Consider the following 13,803-nt stretch of genomic DNA (forward strand, 5'->3'; position numbering starts at 1 on the left):
CAAGAAAATATGACCACACAGTTTGTAGTCCACATGTTTTGATAAAATGAATTCTGGGGAATAACTTCATTCAAACTAAAATTTTAAATGGTCCAAGAGTCAAATTTTTACAGTTTCAGGGGTGGAATTGGGGATCTTTCTTTGTTCTCCACAGTGTAGGGTTGAGTTGCCCAATAACACATTGTGGAACCATGTTGAACCGAACAGCATTGTCTGTGCTACAAAGGGTCAAATACTTGTGGTGCTGAGGAAACCCAGACTGATCAATAACAGCAGGATGCAGCAAGGAAACACTTGAGTTATTAGGACAAAGGGCAGTAGGACATCTTACAGCAAAGATCATTTTAATGGTCCCAAATATTCTGAACAACTAAGTGTACACTCATGTAAAAGGAAAAAAATGAGAAGATATGACAAAATTCATCACATCTAGAATTCCACTCAATCTTTAATCAAGACGGGATTACAAATTCTCCAAAAAATCTGCAGTTTCAAAGGGCAAAAAGGGTAAAACTAGCTCACCTACTGAGGTCTTTAAAAACCTGTTCAAGTGTGACTGAAAACGTCCTGAACATTTAAAGGCAGGTCTTTTTTGTCGTCATTTACAAAAAACAGGAGAAAGATTGAGAGACAAATAGAGAACAAAAAGAAAATAATGAAGAAACTGCTGGCTTTTTTTCTCTTCAGAGAAAGAACGTCCGCTGAGGAACAACGACACTGTTGACATCATCAAACGACAACAAGGACAGCTCTTTGCCACATGCTGCCTCCCGTCTGGTCCTATATACTAACTTAAAAAAAAAAAATAGACAAAAAGCAACAGACAAAGAGGGAGAAAGAGCAGAGGAGAAAAGAAGGAGAAAGAAACAAGGAGGAAGGTGAAGTCTGAGGAAGGGGGAATGGGGATGCGAGTGGTGGTTCTGGGTCTGAATTGGCCGACCCATTTGGGCCGCTGTGATGTCCTTCCCTGAGTGGGGGGCGGGGGGGCAGTGGGTTATGGTCCGAGCCCGTGAGCTCTCTGGGATTTCACTCTGCGTGTACATGTGTTTTTGTATGTGGTCTTTTCCTCCAGTTGCTAAGTCACCAAACTCCAACCGGTCTCATGGTGTCCGAGTCTGCTGACGATCTGCTGAGTGTCACCTTTTCTCCCCCAACTTTCACATGTCTGTTCCGACGTTTTTTCACTCCTGCTTTCCTGATTGGCACTTGTATGAAGTGGGCTAGTCTGAGGAGGCTTCGTGTCCGTTCACAGTCCACTCCTCTTTTGGCCACCCGCTGACGGCGAGGCGTGGCTTTCATTCATTCATTTTGTTTACAAGTTTGATCATTCCTGTGTAAAGTCTATGCGCTGAAACTGTCTGAGCATAGCACGAGCTGAGACAGTGGAGCTTCTTTAGGAGCTCAGTTTGGACTTCTTCGATGGTGGCAGAGGGTCCTCTTTACTCTCCCCATCCTCCTCGTCTTCTTCTTCCTCATCGTCGTCATCAGGATAGTCCACCAGTCCCACTAAACCTCCCTGAAGAAGACAAGAGGCACACATCAAAAAACTGGTCAACCTGACCGATAAGTCAGACACTTTACATCTGGTAGACTTTGGTTTTGGCTTGTTTGCCTATACTACCAAGTTTAGCAGATGGGCAACTTAATTAGCAGCTCTGTCATGTTTTCAACTTTAACTTCTTTCAATTTCTCTACTGCAGAAATGTATCAAAGAAACCTTTCAACATTTCAACAATAAAAAAATAAATAAAAAAATAAATAAAATTTAAAAATCCACACCTGGTATTAGTCAAAATACTGTCTCAAATTGTGCCTGCCCCGCACCTATAGCAAACGCAGATGTTTGTGTACTGTGATTACTCTCGCTTACATCCAACTTAATATGATCAGTTTAGTTCAGTCATGGCTAATGGCTATTACCAGAACCCAGAATGTTCTGTGATGAACCAAGAAGTCAATAACTGTTTACCAGAGGAATATTGCCACATGTGCTGCCATGCAGCTCCCCGAGGCTGAGGATGCATTGATCTGTTTATGACTAAACAGCCATACGAGCAACGTGCCAGAATCTAAATGTTTGACAAATGAGTTTACACCAACCAATAACAAAGCCTGTTCGAGGGCAAAGCATGTATTCATATAACTGGAGTAACATCCAACAACTATTACTTTAAATGCTTCAATCTTGAAATCAATAGCGCAGCACTCTCCTTGCCCAATGAGAGAAGTGATGACGTCATTTTTGGTGCGCAGACCCTTGCACTGGGGACCTGTATTAGTCCCCTCCCCTCCATTTGTCCCCCCACCTAAATAAAGCTTACAAGTACAAATTCTGTCCAATGACACAGTGGTAGTGATGACCATTCTCCGTACAATACACAACAAGGATGGTGGGAGTTGTGTGAAAATTGACAGTCTAAGTGTGAAGACTCATAGTTAAAGCTCAATTTTCACCAAATGCTTTTGTTCTTTCAGTTTAGTAGTGCTCGATACAGAGCAGACATTGTGCAAAATCATTTTTGGCATTATTTTTAACACATTGTCGCTCAATAACATTGACGATACATGCATTTTCTTCAGAGAGAGCAAATGAAGTTTAATAGCCACACTTTAACCATTAACATGCTGACAGGTACCTTTGTGGTTACAGTTGTGGTGGAGGGTGAGCTCCGTGCCCCTGAGCCCGGAGAACCTGGTGATCCCGGAGAACCTGGGTTCAATGAGGCAGATGAAGGAGGGCTGGACAGGCTGGTTTTAGTGGAGCCAGAGAAGGCGAGCTTGAAGCTGGGGTTCTGCCTGCCTGATAAGCTCGACTTCCCCAGTACTTCTTTGTCCTCTGGGTCTTTCACTGGGGGTAGAGAGGGAAAAGAAATTGTATCTTCTGTAAAAACAATATGCTTTTATAGGACACATCTCCCTTTTACTGTTTACAATTAACCCAACAAGTGACTGTTTTTCTAGAAAAATACCCAGCTCTACTAACAGCTAGTGACCTGTATGTCCGTAAAGGTTTTCACACTGTGTGTCAAAGCACTTGTTTCTGAGTGACTGTTTGTTCAGCTCGTGCCATGTCAAATCAAGCCAACATGCAAGCACCTTGAACCAGTTTTATGTCCCCTGTATGGTACTCTAAAATGCAGACAAATGTCCATTCAGACACAGCTGTAGATTAACTGTACAGAAATGTATAATGACAGGAAATGTATCATGACTGAACCTCAAGCAGCACTGGAACATCAGAAAGTATGTGACAAATAGCATGCAAAAAGTTTGTCTATCAAAATGGCACTTTGACTAAGCGTGGATGACAACTTGGGGCCAGTAAAAAAAGCTCTGAGATCTCTGTGAATTACAACATGGTCTGCCAGCAATCCAGCACTTTGACAAGATCTAATCACAATGTTGTTGTTTTTTTACGAATCTGCTCTTTTGCCTGTGAAATGCACCAAATTTGATTGTAGAAAAGCTTCAGCTTTATTCACATCCTTATTAGTTTGTCCTTTCTTATCACACTGTCATCCCCTGGGGATGACAATGCAAGTCTTTTTCTGACAGAACTCTCTCCTCAGTCCTTTTTTTGAAATTGTAAGGTTGCAGGATGATTTAGAAACCCCACCTTCAGTACACATCATTATCATTTTCAAAACAATCAGCCATTAAACACCATTATGACAAACGTATCTGCTAAGAGTGGAAACCACTTCGTTTCTATACATACATTTCTTTCTCTCCATGAACTTGCTTATAGGTTCCATGAGGTCTTCCTCTGGCTTCATCTTGTCAGAGGGAGGAACCACTGCCTCGCCATCCTCAAGGTCATCCTCATCTGTGTTGAACCACATCTCCTCTTCGTCCTCCAGTGTTCGTGCATCACGACGGAAGCGGTGGTTCCTCAGGATGGAACGCATGCTGGAAAAGACAATGCACCTCTTAGTGGTCAAAACAGAAAATGCACATACTGTATATTCACATACAGTGTAGTATATCAAAGACAGTGTTTCTTAAACCAGAATGTTGTACTTAATGTGAGTAACAAGTCTTGACAACTGGGGTAATCTGCTAGTCATACAATTAACAATTTCCACGTATGCTACATATTTTATTTTTTACAGATTCTGGTAAGTATATAATAAATTGGCTTTCACTTTTGGTGAGCATGATTTGTCCAAAATATATTGTCATGGGCTCCAGACTGCGACCATTTAGGTGCGTTTTGCGACCACATTTTAGAAGTAGGTGCACCTGTACGACTTTCCAATACATATGTACCCTGTGATTTAGTTTTTTAAAATAATCACTGCACATCATGTAAGTACCACAAGTATCATTTCCACTGGTAATGTTCACTCACTAAAGAAAACAAATTGATCAATAAATGTATAAAAACAAAGCAATGCCGGAATGCCGGAAAGAGGAAAACTTATTTTCAATAAGTTGTCTACTACCAAAACTCTCGTCAGTAATACAGTTTATATGAAAAAAAGATAATATTGCATGTCGATTTAAATTTTGAGCTGGTACACCTAAAATTTTCAGCAAGGAGCGCCAGTGATGCTAGTGGAAAAAGTTAGTCTGGAGCCCTGTTGTCATAAATATAATGTAACACATTTAACATTTTATGAGTGAACTACACACTTACAAAGCATCTAAAACATAGCAAGCGATGTCATTTCAAAAATAGCTCTGAGACAGAAGATACTTGACTCCAACAAACACATGATGCGCAAGAAATTATATATTGGTCACTTCAACAGCTTATCAATGCGAGTTCTCCAACTGGGATTTCACATCGACTTTGTTTAATCTATTTATTACAGACTCACAGGGATTGCCTCGCTCATAAAATCATAGGTGACAGTGTAATAGTTGGAGTAGTAGTTTAGATTGGTTTTCTCACCTATCCAGTTTGGGGTTGTCTTGCCTCTCTCGCTGCTGTTCATATCGCAGCTTTAGCCCCTTGAACGTCTGGACGTAGTCCACATCCTCCAGAGCCTTCCAGTAGTTCTCTACTATATGAGCTGTAAGCGATTTCACATCCTCCTGGGAGCAATGGGAGGGGGGAAAAAGAGGGGTGTAGAGACCCAGTAGAAGAGAACATTGATAGAAAAATAAAGAAGAGGTAAGGCGTGTAGTTTAGAGTTGAGGACAGAGGCAGAGCAGAAGTGTGAAAATGAGCAAGGGAGAGAGGGAGAGAAAACACACCAAACAAGTTAAAATAATCAAGAAAACATATGTATCACTACTTCACTACTTTGAACATTTGGTGATGTGATATGACAAGCTGCAAATATCGTTTCCTGTTTTCAGATCTGATTGGGAAACTTAATCAGAAATACATTAAAAGCAATTTCAGATTAACTTGCATTTATCAGCATAAACCTGATCAAAAATAAAATGATCATACGTATGCATGTTAGGCACAAAATTAGTACCTGCCACTAGCCAAAGGCTGGTAAATCATGCAGATGGCTGGCAGAACTGCTTCACTCACCAGCCTAAAAACGTAGTATGTATGTAATATGTATGTATGGACTGTATTTACTTTTTACCACTGGCTGGCTGATAATCAATTCACCTAATCACTTGCCCAAATGGAAACCAACCAAATGAGACAAACTAAGTTTTCTTCAATTGAGGTGAAAACAGTCTATGTACGAGTGAGCCATTATGACGCTACAAGACATGCCTGATTCTTAAAAATGTTTCTGTTGTGAAGGTTCAGCAGGCTGCTCAACTCTGAGGACACTAGCAACAGAACAGGAAAAACTAGAATTGCCGCCTCACAGTTGTACTGACATGTTTGAACCGAAATTGAACGGAGTAATTTCCAGTGAGAAACATGATATCTTAATTTTCTGTCTTAAGTACAAATGGTAGAGAGCTTCATCACATCGAACAACGACAATCACCTGAAGCCCAATGTCAGCAAAATCAATGAGCTTCTGCTGTATGTCTACTCTGATAGAACACGAAAAAACTACAAATTCTAAAACGTGGATGCTTCACACACTTCTTCAAGCCATTGGCAGAGAAGATCTCTACAATCAGCACAGATTCAAGGTGGGAAGCCAAGATAAGGTACAAATTCAGTATCCAACCGTACGTGAAATATGGTAACAATCTCCCCTTCTGTTCCTGAGTTGTGGCATCTTCTGCAAAAAACCTTCCTGGTCGGTACTCGACCAGGAAGGTTTTTTGCAGAAGATTATGATGCCAAAGTAAAGTTGACTTTTGTCCTTTTGGATATAAAATGTCATAACTTCATCACATTATCCTATTTTGTCATAATTACCATATGAAGTACTGAGTTATGGCAAAAACAAGTTTTGTGAGGTTACAGTTACCTTGAACTTTGACCTCTTACCACCAAAATCTAATCAGTTCATCCTTCAGTCCAAGTGGACATGTGTGCCAAATCTGAAGAAATTCCCTCAAGACATTCCTAAGATATCACGCTCACGAGAATGTGAAGGATGGACAGACAGACGAATGGACAACCAAAAAATATCATGCAATGCCTTCAGCACAGCTGTTGCCTTTGAAGGGGCATAAAAATCAAAGATATAAATAAAACAAGCAACAAGTTTCTGAGCTTCTTCAACCAAACCCAACATGAGGCAAGAGGATACTCAAACCTGATGGTGAACTGTCAACTGTAACTGTCATTTCAATCAATCTTTATTTGTATAACACCAAGTCATTGCAGCCAATGTCAACAACAGAATCAAAAGTGACATTAAAGCACACATTTTATGGAAAAAAGAAACACTCACCACACGGACATACTCAAACATCTCAATGATAGCTGAGTTCATGAGATTGTAGCGTGAGCCGTTGTTGAGGAAGGCCTTAATGACGGGCTCAAAGAGAAAATTTCTCATGATGTAGCGATTGTAGAATTCATCCTTCAGACCAATGATCCTCCGCATGAAGCGCAGGGCACCTGGCACAGAGAGATAAAAAAAAAAATCATATTGAGCTTAAAACAAAGTAATTTATATTCAAAATGAGCTTTTAAATGTGACAGGTGCTAAGAATTGGAGATGTCATCGTGATTATGTGAGACTTACATAGTGCCAGGAAGGCGTGCTGAGAGGCAGTGAGCACCAGTACCCTCCTGAGAATGTCCTTGTTGATGATGTAGTTCTTGATGTGGTAGGTGTGGTGCTCAACACAGAATGTCAGCAACTCCAGAATCAAGGCTAGCAACTGGGATGTTTGAAAATCGTCTAATAGAAGAATGAGGGGTAGTAAGCAACATGAAACACTTGTGCGTTTATCTCACCGTTGCATATACAAAACCAACACACAGGTACACACTTTCACCTTGCAGGTATTCAGTACCTTTGCTAGGTTTTTCCTCCGTGGTGTTGGCCAGTAGTGGAGCTGAGAGGACGTGCATACAGTGCTTGTAGAAGAAGCTCAGGAACTCTGTCTTTTCCGTTTTCTGGAAAGGAAAAGTTGAAGAACACATTTTTGGCCGAGTTGCATGACATGCTAGTGTAATCAACGTTTTTACAGTGCCCCATTCTTAAGAACAGTGTTGCAGGTGCAGAACTCTGGTCCAGCCTGTTACACTGCTTGCACTGAGTAGTACTAATCAAGACATCGTTTGTTCCACAGGAAAATCCAGCTTTCTGGGCTGGAAATTTCATATTTTTTCCTGATACAGTTATTGTATCTGTACTCAGTTCTAACAGTCAATATCCACACATCAATCACGTGTTTTCTCTTTTGTATGTTTAGAAGCAAATGTGGCAGTTTCATATTTAAAACACCACTTCTCTTTGCTAACTGTAATAATCTCTTTCCAATGCTGTCTAACTCTTGGCTACGGAACTGTGAACACAGTTTCTGTTTTATATAAAGAAAATTGAAGGACTATGAAGATGTTTTTGCTTGATCAAGTCTGACTGAACTGAATTCATCATGATACACTTCCACTTCATACAAAAGGAAATCCAACATATCAGGTACTCATCATCTGTATAAGCTGACGTGTTTCTGAGTAGTGCACAAACTCACATTTGCAGTAGCCAGCATGTTCTCAGGGTCCACCAGAGTCCGTAGTAGGCCCATCAGCTGCACCGCTCCACCTAGCTCTGGGTCTGTGTCACAGATCATGTGCTCTATGATCAGGTTGATTAGGAGGATGTCCTTGAAGGCCAATAAACAATCATCAGTAACACAGCACTTGTTTATATCCACCTGTGAGACACATTTGACTGTGTTCATATACTCACATCATCATTCTGCTGAGACTCCTGCATAACGAACTCTCGTACCATGGAGGGGTTGTACTCCACCAGATAAGAGAAAATATCTGTGGCTGCCCCACGCACCTGAACGTCATCCATTCCCTGTTTCATGAACATACATTACATTTGTCAGTGGATTGTGAATTTCCCCTTGGGAATCAGTAAAATATAAGCCTGTTTTGAAAACAAAATGGAAACAAAAGGCATAATCAAAACAAAAATGACCAAACTGCATTTACTTTCACAGATAATTTTTCTCAGTTTATTTCTAAGGGTGCGTGTGGACAGGAAGGAGGTTGGAAGCATTGCTCTCACAAATGTCTGTATGTGCAAAGGTGTACATGTGTGGTGAGTAATCTACTATTTGAGGTTTTAATCTGCTTTATGCATTTGTTTAGATTTTTTTTTACCTGCATGTGTTACCTATTCCAAGGTACGTTTTCACAAAGTGGGTAGTGGGTTGTACTGCACGGTACAAAAACATCAGCTATTGCATGCTGAGAGGCTGGCTAAATGCAGGAAACCTTGCTAGCTGGTAAACAAGCCAAATACACTTTGTCTGAGAACAAAGTGTATTTGGTTGTCTAATCTATCCTCCTATATCAGATGTATTCCTCTTGTACATTCTTCTGCAGTCACTGGTCTGCCAGTAAAAGTAACTTTGACAGAGAAGGTCAAAATAATTATTGTTCATTTAAACCTCACAGAAAAAGATGGGATGTTTCTAGGCAAAGATGCATATCAAGACAGTTGTGATGCACTGTTTGGATATTTTAAAACTGTTTTGTTTGCTTTTCTGAGAGGTACCAGAGTCACGTCTGTAAGTCAATACGACATCAGCTGTGAAACTAGTCTTTGCGTTTACCATGTCACACATGCATGACATTTTACACTGATTTCTATTCATCTCAGATCAGAGCGCTTTATCAATAAGTAAAATAGATCATCCTTGACTGAAAAGTGTTACAATACCATCCACTCTTTTCAGGCTGCAAACCCACCCTGCCACACACTGCAGCCTACCTAGTATGCTTGTTTTTGGGGGGTTCTTTGCATATGTAGAGCTAGGGATTTTTGCAATATCAACAGTCTGGTCAGATTTACATACGCACATAACTGATCAGGAATGTAGCATTGCCACCTCTGAATGTACATATCTGAAACAAGGTCTCAGTGTGGCCAACAGCCCCCCTCAGAGCATACTCTCCTGATAATACAAAGCAGGAATGATTACATACACCTGTGTAATGAGTGTCTGACAAGACTAGTGGGAAAAATTCACAGAAAAATTGTAAAACAACCCAAACCCAGCAGAGACTCTTTTCTAAAATTCTCAAGGTTTAACATTATACAGACAATAGCAATAGTTTGTTTTCTAGTTTGCATAGTTGAACAAATGCCGAGTCATGGCCCTTATGAGAAATGCCAAAATACCAGTAAACTAGCACAGGCTCAAACTTTTTTAATATCTAAACTTGAACAAGAGCTGCACACACACAAAAACAAAATGAAAAAAACTGCCTCCTCAGTCAAAACACAATGTAATGCAATACCACAGTAGCATTGTATGGAAAAGATGTAGAGTTGGAACAACATACTGCAAACACCCTTATATCATCATAACGTATGATGATGTTGATGACTGACTGACTGACTGACTTTGCTTCATGTATTTCTTATAAGGGCATGCCATTTCAATGTCCAATTTATCAAGTCCCGTTCTATGATCCTACTGCCAAAAAGGGTCATCCCACCACCAAAGCTATTGACACCAATAAACTGAATTACTACTCATGATAAGATTGCTGCACTCACCAGTATGACCTCTAGTGCAGGTAGAATGCCCATGTTTGACAATGTCTTGAAAAAGGCATCTCTGTTTTGAGGTTGTAATGTTTGTGAGAATGCACAGAATTCCTTTAGGAAGTTCACCTACGAGGAAGAAATAAACACAGCTCGATGAAACGAGGAGAAAATGAGAACAGTATTTGATAAATTACGTCTGATGAAGGTCTGGCATACCAGTTCGTGTCTTTTGTCGTCATCTGTAGCCTCATCTGTTAGCTGTGCAAAGAGGTCTGTCAGGAACTTCTCATCGTCCTGACGTCAAAAGCAAAGGGGAGATAAGGAGGGAGTAAATATCACATAGAAGCTAAAAAGTGGCCCTGCCACTCTAGGGCCAATCGTGCACCCCGCTGGCAACAATGTTGTTGTTGATCTACGACGGTATGATTCAGATGGAAATAACCAAGAAACAAAAATTACATTCACCATATTTACAAGTGACTGATTTTGAAGTGTGAAATAATTTGCCATTATAAAACACCTCTTTAAATTCAATTCACAACCCGAAATCAAAAACATATAACTACTACAGTAGTAATATGGTATATATGAGTCTGAAAAACTACATCCTAACATTTTTGTGCATTTCCCTGATGGGGTATATGTTTAAAGTTTTTTACTATGCCAACTCACTTCCATTCAATGATGTGTGATCCAGTGAATCCAATTCTGGTTTGAATGAATATAACACTTTGTCTGTTAATTTGGCTTGGAAAGTCTGCCTCGAGGTAAGTGAGGAAGAAAAGTTCCATATCAGTAGTGTTTGACTTCAGAATTTCACACAGTAGAGTGTATCAGAGTCAACAGTGTGCCAGTTTCAGTTTTCCTCTAGCGCAGCATAACTGATTTACACAACACTTCTCCATCTCTATGGAGACAGCCATACATAAACACTGCTGAGTTGACACAGTACAAAAACACAAAGATCACATGACCATAAAAGACTAGCAGACAAACTCAGACTGGGTAAAGCACAATCAGCCAAAAATAAAACCTTTGTACAATCCTACAATTACTGTAATTCCCAGTCATCACTGCACAAGAACTGTTCTCTTATGTGTGTATTTTGGTGTTATATCCAGAGAGTGTTAACTATTTGTGAGGCTTATTTGTAGTAAGCTCATACAAATTTTCTATTGTTTGTTTCTGCAATAAGCTAAATTTAAAATGACAATGTAGAGCATATGCACCTCTCAAAAACCTTACATGTCTGTCTGTCTCACCTGTAGCATGCCCACAATCTCCACCTTGTTGAAGAAGATGAAGGAGTGCAGGGTGGACAGCATGTTTTCCTCAAAAACAGAGGGCGTGGGCAGCACCATGTCCTGAATATACTGCACCCGATACGTCTGGTGTATTTTTTGACGCAGTTCGGGGTCAGAGATGGGAATCACCTCCTTAAAGCGGGCTGTCTTAGTTAGAAACTCCCGATGCCGCCGTGGCTGAGGGAGTGCTGGGTCAAACTCCAAACAACCAATGACGTCCATGATGCACTCGTCAGAGAACATAACCTCAAAGAGTGCAGTACGATTGAGCAAGAAGATGCCTTTAATGATTTCATACATGTGGTGCAGTCCCTCTCTGTTCTCCAAATCTTCACAAACACGGAACAGCTCCAGGAGCTTGCGAATATAGCCCTCGTTCTCCACAGCCAGTGCCAGTTTCTCACGCCGTAGTGGTGATGGCAGTGAGGAGGCCACCAGCTCAGCCAGGTCCTCCAAGCGGTTCAGTTCACATGGTGGTAACTCCAGACCTGGCGAGGACATGTCGTCAAAGCGCTCCTCCTCAGACTCGTCCACTACATCCTGGGTGATGTCCACTGATGGGTCCTTTCCCTGCACCTTCACAATGAGACAAACACATCAAAGAGGTAAGATATAACTGTCAGAAACCAGAAACACCCAAACACACTTGAAATCAAATGCATACACAGATGGAGCAGACAAACACACACCCACACAAAGAGAAGTGCAGTTACCTGGCATATTTTCTCCCAGATTTCATCACAGCCTGCCTTCTCCTGGAAGCTGAGTGCCAGATCATAATTTTCAGCCTCTGACCATACTATCAATGTATCCTTTCCAAAAAACAAAAACAAAAGAGAAAGCCAATTTACAATTAATAAACAGAGAAAGAAAAATCCTCCTTCTACATGAGCATACTGTAACATGTTATGTGCTGACCTGCTGTTTCTGGTAGGCTGTGTTTGGATTGATTTTGGATTCCAGCAGTAGAGAACCTGTCAGGTTAAAAACAAAGGTGGCTCATGAGTGCTGTCAAAATGACTTATGTGAGGAGGGTATGATATTGGTACATACAGGTGATACAGCTGATTAAAATAAGACTGTGTGGAAGGTATTGTTTACATATTACTTATTGAACATCAATTACAGTGGGCAATTTACTGCAGGTGATCTCGAAATTGGTATATTTGCCATTCCTGTGGCCTTAGTTCGTTAGCTCGACTTACCATCACTCTCTGCTCGCACCAGTAGAGACGTGCCTTTAAAACGCTCAACATAGCCCGAGGAGACGTGCCCAGTCCCACGGTCATCCCACTGTCTCTCCTCATTGAGGGTGTAGACTTTGACTCGCCGACGAGTGTCCGTCATCCTGGCAGGTAGCTGTGGCCGGTTTCTCTCACCCGGACCTTCTTGGCTTTTACAGAGTGTCTGCTTCACCCAGTAACGCCACAGCTTCAATTCACTTTTTTACACCTGTTCACTTCTACAATGCAGTACAAACTAGTGCCCGGGGTCAACCAGGCTAACAGTTCTTTGAAGGAGCTTAAAAGTGAAACACCTGGACGTATATCCAGGAAGATTTCCTGAATCAATCCTGCAGTCACAACTACACTATCTGATTATTTAAAACGAGCTGCCTCAAAACTTATTTCGCCAGGGTTACAGGCGACACGCCACACAAAATCAGCTTACAGACCATTGTAGCAAGCTAACGACAGTCAAATTTACAGTGCGGATGGCATTGACGTTAGCTAACGTGATAATCTACAAAACAAGGACTGACAGACAATGCAAAGTCCTAGCACACAGCTGAGAGGACAGTATTCAGAATAAGCCCCACTGTTACAATCGGTGGCTCCCAAGACACACAGCCTGCTTATTAGTACAGTGTGTACGCTTGCGGGCAACGTTTGCCAGTTACGTTAGCTAGCGAACCTAGCGAGTTAACTAGCTAGCTCGTATGCTAACTGCCAACGCTCCACATATTCAATGTTAAACAATTCTTTGAAGCAAAACGACCACAGCTGTGCACCGATAGCATTATTTCACCCTTGCGGACCGCAGACACCGTGTTTACCCCAGACCAATGTTTCTAATTGTGTCTGAATAATACGCCAGCTAGCTAGCGTTAGCTGCTATTTCTTCCCAAGTGTTCCGCCATGTTCTGGCTCGGGGCCGCGGAGAGACTACTCTCCCCTTACTGGTATTCATGCATCCCAAAAATTATGCAAACCAACAAACTGTAGTCGTGTAATTACTTAAAGGTTACGCTTTACATTATAATGCTATTTGCCATTCATTCCCGACGTCTTGCTCAGATAATTGCTAACTGCCCCCCCGTGAGTATTCAGCCATCTTGGGTCCCTTCAGAGTCAGTACGGGGTTTCCAGCACAGCAACAACAGGGCAGCCCGCCACATTTAAAGAGACAGTAACATCACAGGCTACAACTTCCAT

At 41.3% G+C, this 13,803-nt stretch overlaps 1 protein-coding gene across 2 annotated transcripts; it reads right to left on the reverse strand.

Moving 5' to 3' along the window:
- Positions 1–327: 327 nt before the first annotated feature.
- smek1 (SMEK homolog 1, suppressor of mek1 (Dictyostelium)) lies at positions 328–13,724 on the reverse strand. Of its 2 annotated transcripts, none has more exons than XM_073492656.1 (15): positions 12,574–13,724; positions 12,287–12,342; positions 12,082–12,180; positions 11,327–11,944; positions 10,281–10,358; positions 10,074–10,190; positions 8,244–8,360; positions 8,026–8,157; positions 7,345–7,447; positions 7,071–7,229; positions 6,774–6,943; positions 4,898–5,040; positions 3,719–3,909; positions 2,637–2,848; positions 328–1,516 (listed from the first exon to the last, which is right to left on the reverse strand). In XM_073492656.1, the coding sequence occupies exons 1-15, from the start codon at positions 12,713–12,715 to the stop codon at positions 1,394–1,396; spliced, it is 2,460 nt and encodes an 819-aa protein (XP_073348757.1). In that variant the 5' UTR covers positions 12,716–13,724; the 3' UTR covers positions 328–1,393. The 2 variants fall into 2 exon arrangements, with proteins under 2 accessions (XP_073348757.1, XP_073348758.1); XM_073492657.1 differs by having other exon boundaries at positions 4,898–5,037; positions 12,574–12,811.
- Between the last annotated feature and the right edge of the window lie 79 nt (positions 13,725–13,803).

The sequence above is a fragment of the Pagrus major genome, chromosome 22, assembly GCF_040436345.1.
Source record: "Pagrus major chromosome 22, Pma_NU_1.0".
NCBI classification, from domain to species: domain Eukaryota; kingdom Metazoa; phylum Chordata; class Actinopteri; order Spariformes; family Sparidae; genus Pagrus; species Pagrus major.